Below are 22,270 nucleotides of genomic sequence, written 5' to 3' on the forward strand. Positions count from 1 at the left end.
AATAATTCACATAATAGTGACTATGGTAATTTCCTTTTTTTTTAATATTCTGAAAGTATTAGGACTAACGCAAGATTTTGAAGAAGAAGATTACTTCTTCTTCTGCGAATAAAAATTTCCATAATACCCAAAAATAAAATGAAAAAAAAGTCTTATTCTTATTTTCTTCATTTCCAGTATAACCGGAGTTCCGGAAATATTTTAGCTGAATAGGAAATTATGAATAATACACTTTTCCGAATTTTCAGATTTCAAATAGTTCTTCAGAAAGACAGTCGAATTTTAAACACCCTATATATAGAATATTATAAAAATAAGTGCTGATTGCGTCATCACACTCGTAGAGAATTCAAGAAGAATATCGAAAAATGAGGGGAAGCCCTGACGTGAAAAATTAAGTGAAGCGCTCAAAAGCTCCTGACTATGTCAATATTTTTTTCATGTTCTAACAATGCATCCTGAATTAATATAGATATTCAACCCGTTTAACTAATGATACTAATGATTATATGAATAGGTGTACATTCAACTTCTACATGAAATTTCAAATTTTCTGTGAAAGGACAAAGTTCCTACTAATCAACATAAAATATAATTATTCTTACCAGAATCTAATGTAGATTTTACGTTGTCATAACTATCCAACTCATGAATATATTCTGGAGATACTTCTATATTGAATGATTTCAAAAAGTGTTCACAATTTTTAATACATGAAGTGTCTGCAAAAATATGTACACTGGCTTCTTCATCACTGACCACATGGTCATACTCATCGGCTATTAACTCGGTTGAAGGGCTATCTTCCATTAGAGAAGTCTTGGAAGTAGGCAGTAGACAACGCTCAAGGTTCATTTGTATTCCAATCCTTTGTCAGAAAAAAGCTATATTAAATTCTTATCATATCTAATCAGATATACAGTTCGATGAGATGAATCATACTAATCGAATCTATTCATCCATATTACTTGATGATAAAATATGCACGTCCGGTTGAATATTTTCCTGTCATACACGTCCATTTTGAAGGCACTCATTCGATGGACCATTTAAGTATTCCCTGAATAAACAAACATAAGTTCTACGAATAAAAAGAAGCAAGATCAAGTGTGCGAGTATATGAAATTTGTGTAATCGTTTCCAGTTAATAGAATGAAGTAACAAAAAATTCAATCACTAATCTTTTTTCGTTAGAATAATCTACTTTCACCTTCAAAAATTGTGATTATCGATAAGATAATTACTCGTTCATGTTGCTTTGTTTATTGAAATGTCAGTGTTTGGTGCATTGTGTTGGTTTTTTATGCATATATGGCTACCTCGAACACAATTGATGCTACTGCTTTCCAGTATATAGCACCTGAAATCAATAAAGTAGTGGAACCATCTACTGTTGTAATTGGTGAGTCATAGAAAAATTGTTAAAAACGATAATTCATTAAAGTATTCTTATTCAAATTTTTGTATTCATCCCGTAATTTCTATAATTTCATAGAGCAATATTGTGGAATGGTTGTGCATTATAAGATGGATAAAAGGTACCTAATATTTCAAAACTTTTTTGAAAGACAAGTCGAACTACGTCAGACATATGGTTGAAATATTATGCCAAAAGGGCTGTTAATTGACCGGTATTTTCAGTGTTCAAACCTTGGAGTTAGATATAGTTCAAATTCGAGTTCTGCTATTTGCTGAGTGAAATGAGATTCAATATACATGAACGATTTTTTTGTTCTGGATTTTTCAATGCATTTTGTTTGGATGCTATGGAGTCCCCTGGGGTTCCAAAACGTTTACGACTCCAGCTAATCTCCTTCTGAATTACTTCGATTTGGACATTATTATGTTGCTTTTAACTGGTTCTTGATATATTGACTGTTCTATGTTACAATGTGGAAGTAATATTATTTCAATACAAATTTTATTCTCTTCCTCAAGTCACAGTAACATTGGCAATTCCCCCTTTAACTATATACAGAGCATCACAAACAAATTCAGAAGCACACTGAGCACACTCGTCGATTGAAAGCCTTATTATTAGAAATTTTCAATAAAAATTTTCGACATTTCAAAGGATAATTTAACTTTCCAGTATCTATCAATATCTATAAAATAATTGATGCTGAAGTAACTGTTGTCAATAGTAGTACAATAGAAGTCACTGGATATGGTTACCATGATAGGAAATCCATTCACAGTACCGAATGATACATTTTTGATAGTGGATATAATTTAATTCCCTTTTTGAGAATTACAAATGAAACAATAGGTAAAGTAGGTGGATGAGCAATAGATCTACCTATCCAGTAGTTGCATGACCCAATATATCAATATATGTAGTCAATATATCTATGTATAGTCAATAGACCTACATCAGATCTACAAGTAGATTAGATCTATAAGGATGTGAATTGAACGTTAATATAAAATTTTTATATTAATTGGATTTCAGTCTTCTTGTGTGCAATAAAATTCACAGTCAGCTGCAGAATTCGTCGAAAACATGGGAGTGTAAAATTATATTCAAGTAGATGAAAAGTAGCGAATCAACTTAATTAGCGTTTTCACCTTTATTCAAATTTATATCTTTTCGTTTAAATATTTTATGAATTATTTTTCAAGGAAAAGAGGTCTTATACTTATATTATCAATCTTTATTCTACAACCAAGAATTAGATTTCTGCTTGATCCTAACTATAATTTTAGAGCCATTGAGTGAATGAGAGTTCTTACGTAATTATTAGATGAGGGTGCTCAATGGACCTACATCCGAGCCTACATCATTCTGTCTTCTGAACACAAATCTGAATTTTAAAGTAAAAATTTCTGGTTGTCTGAATTTTGAAACTATATCTGGCGCAAAATTTAATTTTCTTCATAGAATATACTTACAGAATTAACTTGCAATTTGACATGTCATAAACATAAAATGACGTGATACTACCAAAAATTAAAAAACCCTGGTTAAAAGCTTTTGAGCGCTCGTCCAGTCATGTGCCAATTGCGCCCTTGCGAGAGATTAAGAATGAGAAAAGCACGGAAAAATTTCAGGAGCTTTTGGGCTCTCGTTTATCAAACTACCTATTGCGGAGACCTCATAACTGTATATAGATATATCGGGTGTCCCAAACTCGATGGCCTATTAGGCGTTTCTGGAAAACTAATAATAATTTTGAGCTGAAAATTTGCATATTGTGGTTTGAGACAATGATCTTTCTCCCTAAAATATTTTCAGATCTTTACAACTTCCGGTTATACCGGAAACAGACTACTACTTCCTTATTTCAAATGGCACACCCAGCATATTATTGCATCGTTAGATAGCTTTTTTGATGGCAATTTCGGCAATATGCCATACCTTGGGTAAAAATTCAACGGTTCATGAGTTATTGAGATTCTTATGAAAAAAAAGGTGGCGATGAGGACTCACATTTTTTGGAATATTTCAGCAGAAAAAGCCTTTTTCGAAAAAAATTTGTTTTGTTTCGTTTACGCGAATACGTAGTATTATACAGTTTATTATTATTTTTTTTTATTATTTATTATTATTATTATTATTATACAGTTAAGATGGCGTCAGGCGATGATGATCGTAGTGAAGACGAGAGCGTAAGAAGTGATAAAAGTAGCAGTGTAATAGACAATTATTATAAATGTTGTTCCAAAAAGGCATGTACTATACAAGTTTGTATAAATTGCGAAGGAATTTTTCACGGTTCCTGCGTGAAAAAGAAAAATTTCAAAGTTTTAAGCAAACGTCATATTGAATGCTGTGATAAGATTCCCGATGAAAACAAAAAGTTAAATAAAGAAGAAATACTAGAACTGAAAATTGAATATCTGAGTAAGTTGCTAGCTGAATGTCAAGATAAAAATGATGTTTTAAAAGAAAATAATTCCCTATTGAAAGAAAATAATAGGTTATTAACATTACAATTAAACTCCATTCATAAAAAAAGTGAGACAAAAAGTGAATCTCAATATGCAAACGTTGTCAAGCGCGTAAATAATAATGATGTCAAAAAAATAGTTCCAAACGTTCCGCAGATTGTAGTTCAAACATCTGAGAGAAGTGATATGAGACCTAACCCTAAAAAACATAACCTCAGTATTCTTAGCAAATCCAATGTAAACTCTGTCAATGAAAATATAATTAATTCTGGAGACACGGACAACTACAATCAGTTAGAAACAGCACAGAGAAAAAAAATGGAAGAAGTAATAAATCTGGGTCAACACACAGACTCAATTAATAACAGAACACATTTAACGCCTGAAAATCAAGAAGAATGGAAAACAATGCATAGCAGAAAAAAGAGAAAATTCAGACCAACTAGATTTGGGACCTGTAAGATGACAGAAGATATTGCAGAAAACAGCTTCGTTGGGCAAGAAAAAAGAGCATGGTTCTTCATTAGCCGAGTAAAAGCTCATGTCACTGAACCTATAATTGAGGAATATATAAGAAAGAAACCAGGATTCGCTAAAGAGGTTGTGGAAATTAAACAATTAAATTTTGAAAATAAAAAAAGTGCTCAAAAGAGTTTCCTAGTGAAAGTTCCTTTTACTAAAAAGGATGAATTATACAAACCCGAATTTTGGCCCGAAAATGTAGTTATAAAAAGATTCAACATGCATGTGTATAAAAAAAATAATACTGCGGTTGATTTTTTATAAGAAACAAGTCGCAGAAAGTCAAAACCAGACATGAAACAGCCAATAGAGAGTGTAGTATTATACATCAAAATCTGCAGTCTATGGGCAATAGTATCAACGCTTTTCAACATTTTCTCTTGACTCAACCTACCTGCAAGGTTGTTTGTGTAACAGAGCACTGGAAAAGTGAAGATGAATTAGTGCACAAGTTGAATAACTTCAACTTGATATCATATGTGTGCAGAGACAGAGGCAAACACGGTGGATCAGCAATATACATCCATGAAGAAGTCAAGTGCAAGCGGAGAAAGAAATTAGAAGAGTTTTCCATAATTGGTCAGTTTGAGTGCGCATCTGCTGAGTTATCACTGGGCAGTGAAAGTTTTATTGTGCTGTCAGTGTACAGACCATGCAGTGCGGCAAGTGACATAGAGGTGTTTCTATCACAACTAGAAAAAGTTCTTGCTGTGATTATTGAGGAAAACAAATTCATCATTGTGGCTGGAGATTTCAATATTGACATTTTGGAGAATACTAGTAAAAGGTCGGATTTCCTTACATTATTGTGTTTATACCAACTTTTTCCCACAATAAATGTTCCTACTAGGGTTACAAGTTGTACAAGTACTTGCTTAGATAATATTTTTGTTAATTTTAATGCTGATTCAGAAGTGCTCAGTACTACTGTTTCAGATCATTTCGGACAAAAAATAAGTTTTACTGTCATGAGTAAAGAAAATAATAACAATAGGTTAGTCTATCGTAGATTTTATAATGAAGAGGATAAAATTAATTTCTGTGATGGTCTGAAACAGGAGGACTGGCAAGCAGTATTTTCGATTGAAGAATCTAATATTGATTTACAGTGGGAGTCTTTTATGAAATCCTTTTTTTTAATATTTGAGGAGCATTTTCCATTGAAATTGGTTAAATTGGGTAAAAAGAATTTGAAAAATTATTATGACACAAAGGAGGTTAGGGAGAGTAAGCGTAAATTAGACATTTTGCTCACTTTAAAATCACATGATAGTTCTTGTAAAGCTTTATACAATATTGAAAAACAAAATTATGATAAACTCCTCACAGCAGCTAGGACCGATTTCTATAATGTGAAAATTCAGTCATCGGACAATAAAAATAAAACAATGTGGTCGATTTGTAATGATATTAGAGGTACAGAAAGTAAAAATAAAAATAAATTTTTTAGTGAAGGTCCTGATAGTATAGCTGAAAAATATAATAAGTTCTTAGTTGATAAAATTCCCATTATGCTAAGTGATTTGGGTGATGAGGTCTTTTCTTGTAATTTACCAAACAACCCCAGGTCAATTGATTTACATCCAACTAATCCTAATGAAATAGTCGAAATAATTAATAAAATAAAGAATAAATACTGTAGTGGCGATGATGGTATACCTGTCAATATTATGAAATATTGTGCAGATGAGATAAAGGGTGTCATTTCATATATAGTCAACAATTCTCTTAAGTTTGGAATTTTTCCTAAGAATTTGAAATTAGCGTTGATAAAACCCATTTATAAAAAAGGAGATGATACTTGTTTTGAAAGTTACAGACCTATCAGTATACTGTCCAGTTTTTCCAAAATATTTGAGCATGTAATGTGTGAAAGACTGTTGATATTTATGAAGGAGTGCAATCTGTTTAATGACTCTCAGCATGGCTACTTGGAGGGTCGATCTGTTCAGACTGCATTATATCAGTTTACGGAAAGGGTTATAAGACTTCTGGAGGAGGATAAACTTGGGTTGGGTTTATTTGTTGATCTGGCGAGTGCTTATGACTGTTTGTTCAGACCTTTTCTTTTAATAAAACTTGAAAAGCTGGGTATTAGAGGTAGTGCAAAAGACTGGATAGCTTCATATCTTTCCGAGCGCTCGCAGAGAGTGTCTATTGTTAAAAATGGCAAAGATGTAAAGTCAGATATAATTGAATCAAATTATGGGGTACCTCAAGGCAGTGTTATAGGACCCATCCTATTCATAATTTTTATAATAGATATATGTGATGTTATTGAAGACATCCTAAAATTGTTAACTTCTTTTGTTGATGACACAAATTTGATGATTGGTGGAAATGATTTTGATGATATCAAGGCAAAAACACTCTCAATTTATAATGAATTAAAATCGTGGTTTACAAAGAACAAATTATTAATGAATGAAAATAAAACATCAGCTGTGCTATTTAGCACAAGCAGATCGCAGAAAATGAGGGAAAATGTGTTGGATTTAAAAGGTTGTAATGTCAAGATTGAAGAGTCAATTAAATTTTTGGGGGTATATTTGGATGGTTTCCTTAAATGGTCATATCACATAGATTACCTGTCAGGGAAGCTATGTCGTGTAGGATTTGGAATCAGAACATTATCAAGGTATTTGAGTCTAAATAATTTGAAAACAGTTTATTTTGCAAATTTTGAATGCCTTTTAAGATATGGAATTATATTTTGGGGATCAAGCTCAGAGGTCAATAAATTGTTTGTGTTACAAAAAAGGGTGATGAGGTATATTTTTAAAATGACTTCAATTCAATCATGTAGGGGATTATTTAAGAGAAATAAAATGTTAACAATTTTTGGTATTTATGTATTAGAATGTTTGCTTTTCTTTTTCAAGAACAAAGATATTTTTTCAGTTCACACAATTAAAAGTATTTACCCTTTAAGATCGCAGAACTTACATTATCCTATACATAGGTTATCTCTATCAGAAAAGCACCCATCTTACATGTGTATTAAATTGTATAATAAACTACCTGATAGTATAAAACAGATGGATGATTTTAAGAATTTCAAGAAAAATGTCAGAGAATATTTGATTTGTTTGGAACCATATTGTCTTAATGATTATTTGAGTTAATTTTAGTATTTTTGTGAATTTTGGCAATTTGACACTATTTCTTTTATGTATAGTACACTGTACAGACATGATATGAAATAAAGAGTATTATTATTATTATTATTATTATTATTATTATAAGACTGTTTTCGGCTTGGACCAAAAATGTACAGGGTGTTTATAAGAGGATCATGAACTTGGACAACTCAAATTCATCAAAACTCAAGATTTTCAAATTAGAACCTATATTTTTTATTATTTCAGTCGATTCTACGTACAAAAATTATGGGGGTTACTTCAGCAAACCCTATACCTAAAATGAATACTTCAAGAGTTATCGGGGAAGAACATCAAATGAGGAAAAACGGCTTTTTATAACTGTTAGAATAACTGTCTGTTACTTCCGTAAAACACAGAAAGAAAATAAAATTCGATGTTTGGATAACTAAATTTTACGCATGCGCAATACATCGTCCGATCTAGTCGAACTAAAATTACAGTGGAATCACACGCGATGCAATTCTAATAAATACTCCTAAATATTTCAAATAAATCAGCTCTGTATAAGGCTGATATTGAAATTTGTATAGCACGATTTTCAACCCAAACCGTATATGGCATACCTATACACCTACCTACCCACTGAAGTTGTTGACATCTTCACAAGCTTTGAAACTATAACTTTCGAACGTTGTCGTCATCTTCAGAAATCAACTTTTAATTTCTGATGATGACAGCATCGTTTTCTACACATCTTGTAAAGTTTATTTTTATTATAACCTAGTATTACAACTTCAGTAGAATACTATATGTACAGGGTGGGCAAATAAGCGAGGTAAGCGGCTATATCTCAGTATCCACTCATCGTAGAGACTTGCAGTAAAAAATGTTATTACTAAAGTGTACAAGAGAACACACTGGAAATTGTTTTGAAGTTCATACCTCTACCGCTAGGGGGCGTAATAGCTACCGTCGCGTCGAGTAGAAAAATGAATTTTACTCGAAAATGTTTCATATGAAGTTGAAGAAAAAATATCATCACTGTAATCCTTGGAAAATTCTCTATCTTTTTAAATTGTCACTTTCGATTTTACGACATCAAATAAGGATAGGTGAAAGGGAGAAATCTGACTGATTGAAACGCCTGTAACTTCAGTTTGGCTCAACATTTTTGAGCAAATTTGATCTCGTCTGAAAGATAATGTCTTGTCAATTGAGGACAAAAAATACTCATGATGAATTTGTTTTTGCTGTTTTCGATAGGGGACGCTAAGTCAGAAGTTCATTGTTTTGTTCATTTTACTCCAAAATTTCAAATGTAATGATAGGATTTTCTTAACAGAAACAGAAATTCCATCAAATTTGCATGAAAAAACCTGAAGGTCGCAAAGCGATCATTTCAGGCGTTCTGAAGTTATGACCGAAAGAAGATATTCTTCAACTGATGCACTGCGCAAAACCAAATTGTGTGTTTAAGTTCTAAGAGAAACAGAAATTCCATCAAATTTGTATGAAGAAACCAAAAGGTCGCAAAGCGATAATTTCAGGCGTTCTGAAGTTATGGCCGAAAGAAGATATTCTTCAACGGATGCACAGCGAAAAACCAAATTGTGTCTTTAGGTTCTGACAGAAACATAAATTCCATCAAATTTGTATGAAAAAACCAAAAGGTCGCAAAGCAATAGCTCCAGAAGAATATCTTCTTTTGGCCATAACTTCAGAACGCCTGAAATTATCGCTTTGCGACCTTCAGGTTTTTTCATGCAAATTTGATGGAATTTCTGTTTCTGTTGAGAAAATCCTATCATTACATTTGAAATTTCGGAGTAAAATGAACAAAACAATGAACTTCTGACTTAGCGCCCCCTATCGAAAGCAGCAAAAACAAATTTATCATGAGTATTTTTTGCCTCAATCGACAAGACATTATCTTTCAGACGAGATCTAATTTGCTCAGAAATGTTGAGCCAAACTGAAGTTACAGGCGTTTCAATGAGTCAGATTTCTCCCTTTCACCTACCCTTATTTGATGTCGTAAAATCGAAAGTGACAATTTAAAAACATAGAGAATTTTCCAAGGATTACAGTGATGATATTTTTTCTTCAACTTCATATGAAACGTTTTCGAGGAAAATTCATTTTTCTACTTCACGGTAGCTATTACGCCCCCTAGCGGTACAGGTATGAACTTCAAAACAATTTCCAGTGTGTTCTCTTGTTCACTTTAGTGGTAAAATTTTTCACCGCAAGTCTCTACGATGAGTGGATCCTGAGATATAGCCGCTTACCTCGCTTATTTGCCCACCCTGTACACACATACAAGGTGTTTCATTTTATACCGGACAAACCTATATAATCATGTAGATTGCTTTATGACATATACCTCGTTTGCGAAGCATAAGCGAGATACAGGGTGTGCAACGTCACATCTGAATCTGACCAATCTTCTATTGCTGTGGTCAGTTATGTATAACCTTTGAAGTTGCGATTTTTGGTAAAATCAGAGTATTTTTGAGTACTCAATTCAATTGTCCGGTATAAAATGAAACACCCTGTATATCCACTGTGAACTCGTCAAATGAGAAGTTCAAAAAGAGAATGTTGTACTTTTTCCCATGAGATCTAGTGAAACACTTTTCGCGGTTCTGCTATGGAAATGAAGCCCGTTTATTGGAGGAGCCACTGAGTTGTCATACTACTTTTTTTTTTTTTTGTTAAAGAGGGGGAATCCATTTACAGACGGACCTTATCTAAAGGAACAAGTGCTCATGATGAGCCAGGAGGCTCATCATGAGCGAGAATACTGACTAAACCTAACCTGCTGCTACTTAGGTTTCGTGCATAAAGCCTATAAACCATTTATCTCTTGGTCGGATAAATTTCTACTTGCACACTATTGTGCTGAGTTATTCGGGAGTCCTTTTTATAGGGATTGTTTCTTCAATTTGATGTATTTTCTTGAGTTTCCTATACAGGGTGTTTCCTAAACATGAGGCAAAAATTCAGGGGGTTGTTCCTTGGACTATTCTAAGAATATTTTGTCCTTTGATGATTTTTGAAAAAACTTATTTGTTTCGAAGATATAGGGGAAACAAAATTTCAGATAATAACATTTTATTATGAAAAATTACATGAAAATTCAACTCAACCTACAAAAACTGTTGAAAATGACCACCTCTAGCCAGCATACAAGCATCCAATCTTCTCCTCATTGACTCCGAACCCTTTCAAAAACACCAGGATCATTTCTTATTAAGTTACACCCAGCAATGATCCGATTTCGCAAGTCTTCCACATTTTCTACTGGAGTGGTATAAACTAATGATTTTAGATGGCCCCATAGGAAATAATCTAAGGGGTTTAAGCCGTTTTTAGTAATTGGAATGTTGTTAAAAAAATTTAAAAATAAATTGTACCTACTTAGTAAACACAGTGCGGTACGCATTTTTATTTAAACTATTATTAATTTTAAAAATATGAAAAATGTTGTTCGCCCTGTATCTTCGAAACAAAGAGGTTTTTCAAAAATCATCCAAGGACAAAACATGCTTAAAATAGTACAAGGAACAACCCCCTGAATTTTTGCCGCATGTTTAGGAAACACCCTGTATATTTAGGTCATCGTTTCGCGATTGATCCCTGGGTCTTTTACGGTATGTATTCATTCTTCTTGGATCTTCGGCAGGATCGTAATCAATTAATCTTCTCAATTCTTTGTTGGGATGTTCTATCAATTTTTCGAATATTCTTTCGGCTTTTTTCTTCATGAAGTCAGTTATTCAGTCCCATTTTAGGTCTCTGTGGATTTGGATGTTTCTAACAAACCAAGGGATTCTATTGCCCATCTTAGATATTTATCTTCCGTTGATTGAATTCTCTTGATGTGGTTCTTTGCCGCGTATTCCCAAGCTACTGAGCCGTACGTGAGTTGGGGTAGGGCAACGGCTTTAATTATCCTGAGTTTGGTGTTTATGTCCATTCGCCTTCTTCTTCCGATGATTGGGTATACACGGTTCATCGCTTTGTTGGTTTTATCCACCGCATACTTAACATGTTGTTTCCACGTTAGTCCCGTATCCATGATTACACCTAGGTATTTTGCTTCTTTTTGCCATTCAACTTCGTTGCCGTCAATTGATAATTTTTCCTCCATTTGTAATATTCTCTTTTGTAGTAGAATAGCTTGACTTTTCTGTCCATTTATTTCAATCTTCCATTTAATGCACTATTTGGTTATTTCATCTGCTGCTTCTTGTAATCTTTGGTGTATGATATTTGCTCTTCTGTGTTTGACTGCTATTCCTGTGTCATCCGCATAAAGGGCCAGCAAATTTCTCGGATTCCTTGGTATATCATGTATGTATATGTTATACAGAAGATGTCCTAATGCTGATCCTTGTGGGACCCCTGCTTCTAAGTGTCTTAGAGTTGATTTTTCATCTTCTACTTTAACGTAGAAATTTTATCCCTTACGTAATTTGTGATGATTCGGCACATCGAAATTGAGTATCCTGTTCTCATCTTATAGGCTAGTCCTTCCTGCCATACTCTGTCAAATGCTCTTGTTACATATAGTAGTAACAGTCCAGTAGCTTGTTTGTTTTGAAAGCCTTGGGTGATATACTCTGTTAGTGGGAGAAGTTGTTGGTCAGTTGAATGTTTATCTCTGAATCCGAATTGTTCTGTTCGTAGAATATTCAGATTTTCGGTTTCTTCTTTGAGTCTCTTGGCAACTACTCTTTCTATTATCTTTCCTAGGGTAGGTAAAAGACTAATCGGCCTGTAGTTTTGCGGGAATTTTCTATTCTTTCCAGGTTTATTGAATACAATCATTTCGGCTGTTTTCCATCTGTTTGGAAAGTGTTCTGTTCTCATTACTATACGTTTGCAATGTTAGTTATTGCAGCTATCCCTTTTTTGGGCAAATTCTTCAACATGGTGTTTGTGATTTTATATTTTCCTGGCGCTTTCCTATTTTTCAGTTTCCTGATCAATTCTTTGATTTCTGTAGAAGAGGTTGGATTCGTCATTGTCTCTTCTGGGGCATACTAACGATTCCATCAGTGGTCCCTAGAGAAAATACCACAATACTCTGAAAGACGCAAAATTTAAAAATTAGCTGAGAACGCCTCGCCAAAATATGTTTGATCCTTTTATTCATTGAACAATATATTCGTTTATACGGAAGTTTTAAATATTCAAGCCCCGGTATAACACATCGACTGTATGTACTTCACAATTCCTCACAACGTTGATACTGTCATATTATTTTTTTTTTACTCCACAGATGACGCAGAGCAGTTCGGAAAATTTGAAGAGAACACCACTTATCTATTAGACAAATTCGAATATCCAAGAAATGGAAAAGAGCCAGGACTAGTAATCATATTCAACCAAGTACATTTCAACAACGAAAAAACAAGAATAGGAAGTTACAAAGATGTGAATGAAATCGTTTTATGTTTCTCGAGATTAGGATTCAATATTCGTTCCAAATACATTTTTACCGATTTGACTAAGGCAGAATTATTCGCAGCAATAAATACAGGTATCTATTTCGTCTACTGCTTCGTCTTCTTTGGTTTCACTACATATACGAAACTAATTTGCTTTACAAATGATGAATAATCATACCTATTCTCAAAAAAAATGAAGAATCCATCACGAACAGAAGCGGATATTTTCTTTTCAGTGCTCAAAGATGATCTCAGTGAAGTTAACTGCCTCATTGTATTTTTCCTCACCCATGGTACCAACAAAAATAAACTTATGGCTAAGGACAAAACATTCAGTGCAACAGCTGCTTGGAAACAATTCTCCGAACATAAGGATCTGCTGAACAAACCTAAAATGTTCATTTTTCAGGTTCGTACAGAAATAAGAAGTGTTTCAATATAGTAATTATTCAATATTTCAGGCTTGCAAAGGATCCAATCATCTCAAACCTTCAGATGTAATCAAGAAAGTGCTTTTAGTACCTACTACAACGTTTACTGTGGATAGTATACTTCCAGATATGGTGGTAGTTTTTTCAGCTGTTGAAGGTTGATTACTCTCTTTTCAAAGTTTTACGGTTTTCAAAAGATATTTTCGCAATTTTTGATTTGTTTTACATATTGATCTAGACTCTAGGTTTATATTATCTTGTCTTCATCTAATCATTCAAGTCATGTTATTTATATTAGAGAACTGACTCGAATTTGACAACCATTTTTACAGGGTGGGCAAATTTCGATGTTTTAGCACTACACCTTTTAAACCAGAGGAGATAGACAAAACTCATATCCCATTCTTGTTCTTTTTTTCTGAGAAACAAACAAGAATAGTTTTTTTTTGGCCACCTCCTTAAAAAATTACTTTCGCAAATGAAAATACTGCTAAAAAGACAAGCACGCCAATGGATTTTACGTGAAAAAGTGCTTGTATAATGTTTTAATTTCAGAGCTCTATCAACAGCCATTTTTCCAATTTCCGCTTTTAATTTAATATCGTTATCAGTTTTTCAAAAATGCTATCCGTTTCAAAGATATTGAGTTTTTCGACTTCATTCTTTTGATGAAACACCTTATATTTATACATATACATATTTTCCATTCATTTTGAGATTTAATTAATTTAATGTCCATGGTATAAATGTAATCAAGTTATGTACATATATGGTGTCCCATTTAAAAAACACCATTACTCCTCTATGTATCTAAAACGATAATAAATTTCTTATTAAATAGGTCACCTTATATATTACCTGATTACAATTATACAATGAACACAAAATAGGTAAGTCTCAAAATTGGGTAGTGAAAAATATTTATAGCTAATTTGTCCCATAAAAAAAAATTCGAAAAACTGAATACAGTAGAACTCCAATTATCCGAACTCCGACTATCCGAATCGCCGATTATCCGAATCACAAAAAAGCCGCGAAGCCAGTGTTTGCGCGTCAAGTCTTGACTTGACTTGTCTTAACAAGTTAAGACAAGTTCCGGCACATTGCAGTCACGGCGCACCTGTCATTGTTTGTTTTGATTAGCCAGTGTGCTATTGACCTTGCTCGAGGACGCTACTCTTTCGCTACGGCTTACTTTTGTTTGTGCGTGTACAATACTGTATTGTTTTTATACCATGGCTTCGAAAAGAAAACGTGTTGTGCTATCGTTAGCGGACAAACTGAAAATTATAGAGCAACTCGATAAAGGTGTAACGGGTAAGAAGTTGTCTGAGATTTATGGTGTTGGACAAGCAACAATTTCTGACATTAAAAACAGTAAGTCAACACTTTTAAACTTTGTTTCGGTGCTTGAAAATGGAGATGGAAGTTCCTCCAGGAAAACAATGAAGACAGCAACCAACAAAAATTTGGAAGATGCTGTGTTTAAATGGTTTTTGCAGCAACGTTCTATGGGAAATCCGATTTCAGGTCCAATCCTTTGTGAAAAAGCCAAAATCTTAGCGGAAAAGCTTGGTTATTCATCTTTTAAGGCTAGTAACGGCTGGCTAAGGAATTTTAAATTCAGGCATGGTGTACGCGAGTTAGATTTGGCTGGTGAGAAGCTTTCAGCAGACTCTGCAGCAGCTGAAAATTTTATTGAAAAATTTAAAACTGCATCAGAATCCTATGATCCAGAGTTTGTTTATAATGCCGATGAAACTGGCCTTGTTTGGAAAGCATTACCAAAAACCACTTTGGCTTCTAAAAGGGAATCTAGTGCCCCTGGACATAAGGTCAGTAAAGAACGTGTTACAGTGCTTAACTGTGCCAACTCCACTGGAAATCATAAACTGCCACTTTTTTTGATAGGAAAATCAAGAAATCCAAGAGCATTTAAAAACGTAAAAATACTTCCACTCTTCTACAAAAGTCAACCCAAGGCCTGGATGACTGCAGCTTTGTTTACCGAATGGTATGATGAAGTGTTTATTCCTGAAGTGAAAAAGCACCAAAAATCGGTGGGAAAAGAAGGCAGTAAGGTGCTTTTAATTGTTGATAACGCACCCACTCATCCTACAGCAGAACTGTTGGAAAGAGAGAATGGGCAGTTTAAAACGACGTTTTTGCCTCCCAATGTTACAAGTTTGCTGCAACCCATGGACCAGTCTGTTATTGAAACAATGAAGCGCCATTACAGAAGGCAACTGCTGAGAAAACTGCTGATCGAAGGTGCTGAAGATGAAGAATTGGTTTTGGCAAATCATAGCAAAATAAATTTAAAGGACTGCTGTTACATTGTAGCGGAAGCTTGGAGTTTGGTTACGCCAGTGACGCTAAGACGTGCGTGGAATAAACTGAAAGGCCTACCGTCTGAGAAGAACAAAAAAAAAGAATCTGAAGAATATGAGAAACAAGAATATGGAGAGGATGATGATGATGAAGATGCGTTGTCACTAGAGGAAATAAGAAAAATGATTGTTAAAATTCCTGGCTGTACAGAAGTAAGTGCTGAAGATGTAGGAGAGTGGATGGCTTGTGACACGTCTGACCCTGGTTTTCAAATTCTCAATGACGATGAAATTGTTGTAAGTGTGAGAGAAGATGTTGAAGTGGAAGTGGAAGAAGAACTTTCTGCTGATGTTGAAGTAGACGCTGGACCATCAGCTAGTGAAGCATTTGCCGGTCTCGAGACTGCTTTGAAGTGGATGGAGCGTCAGCCCGAGTGTGACCACTTGCAACTGCTCACCGTCAAGCGAATGCGTGACCTGGCTGCCCGAAAACGGTTGAAGACCGCAAAACAGCTTACATTGACGGAGATGTTTAAAAAACAATGATTTTTATTTCTAAACTTGTACATAAGTACATTTTATTTATATTTAAAACATGTGAAAATTTCATGTTTCTTTCATTTAATTCAATAATAAAAAAATAGTGCAATATCAAAACGTAGCTTTTATTCTCTCCAATGGCAATTTTTTTAAAAAAAATCCGATTATCCGAATATTTGATTATCCGAATGGGCCCCGGTCCCCATTACTTCGGATAATTGGAGTTCTACTGTATCTTTGAAACGGATGACATTTTTTTTTCATTTAAATTAACGTGTCTCAGCAGCTATGCCATTGACACAAGGTACAATGTACTTATCCTCTAGGTATAACAAATAATGAAAACCCTGTGAAGGCTAAAAAACTGCGTTGAAAAAAAAAAGATTGTCCCATTCAAGAAACAGTGACCCTGCTCTATATCGACGAAACGATAATTAATTTCTATGATCTCATATAAGTATCATATAAACCATAAAAATTACTGAGAGGAACGATTTAGCATTTTTCGAATATCTCGAACAGAACTAAATATTTAAAACATTAATTTTTCAGAAACGCTATTCAACTCAAGATATCTATGATCTGCTTTCTGATATCTTATTTGTTGAATAAAAAATGTTCGGTGTTCCTTAAATACTTTTTCTCCATATTTTACAGTTCTCGAGATGTTTTCAGTGAGCATCGAATTTTGGTTACCTTGTACCTACCAACCAGCTAAAATTAAATTTTTGGAATATTTACCGCAACGGTTAATTGGATCGCCTTCTATTTGATTAATTAAAAATCAAACGATATTCCCTTCGAAATAAACATTTTCGTGATAGTTTTCGGAGAAATTACTTCCATCAGGGTTACAGTGACTGTATATATACAGGGTGTTTCATCATAAACTGGACAAACATATATATTCGTGTAGAGGACATCGGGAGAATCATTTTTGCCTTATACAATATATCCCGTTTTCGACGCATAAGCGAGATACAGGGTGTTAAACGTCAATTTTGAGCAATATTTTTATGGCTGTGGTCAGTTTTGTATAACACTCAAAGAAACGGTGTTTGGTCAAATCTCAGTATTTTTGGGTCCTCTATTCAGAAAAGTTGATGAAATCCGAAAAAAGAATTACAAAATGGCGGAAAACCTGCAACGTTCCTAATTTTTTTTTCCGGTGGTCAAATTGAATTTTAGTTTCTGAATGAACACAATTTTCTAAGAATTTCTGAGCAAAATTTTTTTCAAAAATCGAACACAAATTTTTTTTTACATGTCTACAGCGATAAAAAAATTTCACCCGAAATGGATGAAATTTTGTACAATTGTACTCCTTCAATTATCAATCACGAATATGAAAACAGAATTGTAAAATATTAAACGGTTTCGTTACTACAGCCATTCAAATGTTTCGTTCAAACCTCCAAAAAAATTTAGAATGGCTTCTTAGAGTCAAAATTATTAAATTATTGCTATTTCCAAAAATTCCGGATGCTAAAATGTATTTATACAAAAAAAATTCGGTGAAACTTAGTTGGGAGTCGAACCCTCGATTCCAACGTAAGTATTAATGAAGAAATTAAGATAGTTCTAAGGATATTAATATTCGTTGCTAAGCAACGGAAGTTCGTAGCTCATAGAATTCTACTGGTTCTTTGAATTTCACTGAATATAATTTCGCAAGTATCGTGACACGAATTTGTTTGGAAACGAAAATGAAATATTCTCTTTTGGAAAAAAATGATATTGTGAAGGCTTATTATGAAGCGAATTGCTCAGGCAGAAAAGCATGGGAAATTTACTCCCGCAGATTTCCAAGCAGAAATTTGCCAAACTTCAAAACTTTTTATGAAACAGTACGCAAATTACGTGAAGAAGGAAGTTTGCACCGGAAAAAGAAGGAAACAATAAGAACAAACGATGATCGCATCCTTAATTTAGTAGGAGATAACCCAATGATTTCAACAAGAACTCTTTCGAACCACCCTTCAGTGAATAAAAGTAAAACTACTGTTTGGAGAGTACTCAAAAGGAACAGATTCTATCCGTTCCATTTCCAACTTTGCCAAACTTTAGAAGACGGTGATTTTCATAGAAGAAAAGAATTCTGTCAGTTTATTTTGAGAAGAGTACGTGGAAATAGGGATTTTCTCCATCAAATTTTATTTACGGATGAAGCTATCATACTTTTCATAGGGATGGTTTCTTCAACAGAAAAAAATAATATTTTATGGCATAGAGAAAATCCGCATGCTACGGTATCAAAAAATAGCCAGAAGAGGTTTTCATGTTTGGACGGGAATAAAAAATAAATTCATTATCGGACCATACATTCTTCCTCAAACATTGACTGGAAACGGCTATTATCACTTCCTGACGGAGATTCTGCCAGATCTTCTTGAAGATTTTCCGCTGAGTCAGATTATATTCAGTGAAATTCAAATAACCAGTAGAATTCTATGACCTACGAACTTCCGTTGCTTAGCAACGAATATCAGAACTGTCTTAATTTTTTCATTAATACTTACGTTGGAATCGAGGGTTCGACTCCCAACTAAGTTTCACCGAATTTTTTTTGTATAAATACATTTTAGCATCCGGAATTTTTGGGAATAGCAATAATTCAATAATTTTGACTCTAAGAAGCCATTCTAAATTTTTTTTGGAGGTTTGAACGAAACATTTGAATGGCTGTAGTAACGAAACCGTTTAATATTTTACAATTCTGTTTTCATATTCGTGATTGATAATTGAAGGAGTACAATTGTACAAAATTTCATCCATTTCGGGTGAAATTTTTTTATCGCTGTAGACATGTAAAAAAAAATTTGTGTTCGATTTTTGAAAAAATTTTTGCACAGAAATTCTTAGAAAATTGTGTTCATTCAGAAACTAAAATTCAATTTGACCACCGGAAAAAAAAATTAGGAACGTTGCAGGTTTTCCGCCATTTTGTAATTCTTTTTTCGGATTTCATCAACTTTTCTGAATAGAGGACCCAAAAATACTGAGATTTGACCAAAAACCGTTTCTTTGAGTGTTATACAAAACTGACAACAGCCATAAGAATATTGCTCAAAATTGACGTTTAACACCCTGTATCTCGCTTATGCGTCGAAAACGGGATATATTGTATAAGGCAAAAATGATTCTCCCGATGTCCTCTACACGAATATATATGTTTGTCCAGTTTATGATGAAACACCCTGTATATACCCAAGGTCTATCGATTACACTTAATCTAAATCTATAGACCTTGGTATACATCATAGTAACAACACCTCCTGCAATCCGCCATTAAAGAGCAACGCGAAATAATAGATTCAAACATTAAGCGGTGTGTCAAGTTTCAGATTATCGATTGCGCCTGCGCGAAGGTTGGTCGACCGCTCGTTTTTTGTGATAACCAGTCAGAATCACTAACAAGTCAAACAAGAATGCTTCAAAGCATGTGAAACAGCCCCGCACTCGAATGTAAATATTGAAAATCAGAGTTCTCTGGTGAAAGTTCGACCTTTAATGGCGGACAGGGCTCCAACCAATCAAAACGCTGACGAGCAGTGTCGTCACTGTAGTCACTGTAATCAGGGTTACAGTGACTTACAGTGGCGACAACTTCGGCTATCCCCCATTAAAGGTCGGCGGGAAATAATAGATTCAAACATTAAGCGCTGTTTCAAGATTCAGATTACCGACTGCGCCTGTGCGAAGGTTGGTTGACCGCTCGTTTCTTGTGATAACATCTTCACATTTTGGAGGTGATTGAAACCCCTAAACCAGTCACAATCACTAAGAATTTAAACAAAAATGCTTCAAAGCATGTGAAACAGACCGGTCACTGTAATCAGGGTGCTTTAGGTGCGCATCTAAAGGGTGTTTTTTTAGAGCTATAGAACTTTAAATTGCAATAAAAAAACGATGGTTTATTCGATTGACATGAATTTTATTTATCCGCAAGATAATCTTGTGGCATTATATTTTAAGTATGATTTCTGGCATATGACTGCCACGGCTGTTTCGGATATAGTCCAATCTGGACGTCCAATTTTCGATGACTTTTTCCGACATTTGTGGCCGTATATCGGCAATAACACGGCGAATGTTGTCTTCCAAATGGTGTGGCTTATCCGCATAGACCAATGACTTTACATAGCCCCACAGAAAGTAGTCTAGCGTTGTTAAATCACAAGATCTTGGAGGCCAATTCACAGGTCCAAAACGTGAAAGTAGGCGGTCAACAAACGTGTCTTTCAATAAATCGATTGTGGCACGAGCTGTGTGACATGTTGCGCCGTCTTGTTGGAACCACAGCTCCTGGACATCATGGTTGTTCAATTCAGGAATGATAAAGTTAGTAATCATGGCTCTATACCGATCACCATTGACTGTAACGTTTTGGCCATCATCGTTTTTGAAGAAGTACGGACCAATGATTCCACCAGTCCATAAAGCGCACCAAACAGTCAGTTTTCTTGGATGTAACGGTGTTTCGATATACACTTGAGGATTAGCTTCACTCCAAATGCGGCAGTTTTGTTTGTTGACGTAGCCATTCAGCCAGAAGTGCGCTTCATCGCTAAACAAAATAAAATGGACGTAGTGCGCGATACGTATTCCGCACAGAACCATTATTTTCGAAATAAAATTGCACTATTTGAAAGCGTTGTTCAGGCGTGAGTCTATCCATGATGAATTGCCAAACTAAACTGAGAATAAATCACTTGACAGCTGTTTAATCGGTCGCCATCTTGAACAGTAATGCCAACCTAAAGTTATATACCTCGAAAAAAAACACCCGTTACATGCCAAAAGTATGAACTTTATTACTCTCATAAAAAAAATCACGAATCACCAATTTTTTGACCAATTTCAAATCTTTTCAGGTTCCGTATCTTTCAGGAATAGTGTTTCTGGATCCTGGTTCATTCAGGAGCTCTGCAAAAACTTTTCAGCGTATGGTCGTCGAGACGACGTGATAACTCTACTCCATAGAACGAATAAATGTGTATCAAGAAATTATGTTTCCGAGTATGGTTACCAGCAGATGCCAGTTTTTATATCCACATTGAACAAAATGTTTTATTTAAACCGAAATAAAGACCGAAGTGCACTTCAGGAATTCCATCAAAACAATGACGAAATCCTTAGAGCTTTGAACGATTTGAACATGAGAGTGGAGGAAATGAAGGAATTGAAAAGAAGAAAAGATGAAGAAGATTATAAATCAGAAAATAATACTTGATTGTTTTTATTCGAGTTCGGAATCTAATAAACGCATGACAAAATATATTAATATTCATTTAACTTGATTTTCTGTCTAATCGAGTGTTTGCAGTCACTATCTAGATGATCTATAATTTTGATGAATCTTCTTTTACTTGAGCTTTGTATTGAAAATAGAGCTTGCTATAATATGAAACAACATGATCAAAAAAGTCTCATTGAATATCCGTGTCAATTAGGCCTAGTGGTTCAGAGTTAAACCTCGGACCGAGAAAAAAAAAATTTTGGTTTTCAGGAGACCATACACACATTCGCTATTGAGTGAATAATACAAGTATTGTGCCTTAAATGGCGTTGGAACAGAAATAAAATCTACTCCATACAACCGGGTCTTTCAATTTGCAAAAGCCCTGAACTTCTGAGAACATTATTTAATTTTATATCCCTACTCCTCAAGGCATCTGTGAATATTCTCAGATGTCATAAAGTTCAAAAATGTCTGTTTCATAAAGAATATTTGATAAAATAAAAAATTATTGCATTATATTTGTAAAACCTTCACTTTAAAATATAAATATTTGACAGGTCTTGAAAACTACGTTGGAAAAAGAGGATATCACATGCATAAGCAAGAAAAACCTCACTGTCCAGTCGAACAGTGCAAGAATCGAAAAATATTCTCGGTACATAATAAATATGTAATTCAGAATTTAACTTGAAGATAATGCTCTTTCGGTTGGACCCTTACAATATAGATAGAAGAAATTAAACATTTGGCTTTG

The 22,270-nt window shown here is 34.2% G+C and overlaps 2 protein-coding genes across 2 annotated transcripts in view; one reads left to right on the plus strand and one right to left on the minus strand.

Annotated features, from left to right (window-relative positions):
- LOC123672142 overlaps positions 1–870 on the minus strand; it is a 42,880-nt gene extending 42,010 nt beyond the window's left edge. The window contains exon 1 of the mRNA XM_045606133.1: positions 606–870. Within this exon, the coding sequence (XP_045462089.1) occupies positions 606–855 (250 nt within the window). The 5' untranslated portion in view covers positions 856–870. The remainder of the gene's footprint in view (positions 1–605) is intronic.
- Positions 871–1,042: 172 nt separating this feature from the next.
- On the plus strand, positions 1,043–21,873 carry LOC123672143 (caspase-6-like). Its single transcript, XM_045606134.1, has 5 exons — positions 1,043–1,402; positions 12,805–13,065; positions 13,210–13,382; positions 13,435–13,561; positions 21,149–21,873. Exons 1-5 carry the CDS (start codon positions 1,312–1,314, stop codon positions 21,505–21,507), a joined length of 1,011 nt encoding a protein of 336 aa, XP_045462090.1. The 5' UTR covers positions 1,043–1,311; the 3' UTR covers positions 21,508–21,873.
- The last annotated feature ends 397 nt before the right edge of the window (positions 21,874–22,270 follow it).

Source organism: Harmonia axyridis, chromosome 2, assembly GCF_914767665.1.
Source record: "Harmonia axyridis chromosome 2, icHarAxyr1.1, whole genome shotgun sequence".
Classification (NCBI taxonomy): Eukaryota; Metazoa; Arthropoda; class Insecta; order Coleoptera; family Coccinellidae; genus Harmonia; species Harmonia axyridis.

Excerpts from the sequence above, each read along its gene's own strand:
- LOC123672143 (XM_045606134.1), top strand. The coding sequence starts at position 1,312 with ATGGCTACCTCGAACACAATTGATGCTACTGCTTTCCAGTATATAGCA. Across the intron at positions 1,403-12,804 it reads ACCATCTACTGTTGTAATTG|ATGACGCAGAGCAGTTCGGA; the intron begins GTGAGTCATAGA and ends TTTACTCCACAG. Across the intron at positions 13,066-13,209 it reads ATTCGCAGCAATAAATACAG|TGCTCAAAGATGATCTCAGT; the intron begins GTATCTATTTCG and ends TTTTCTTTTCAG.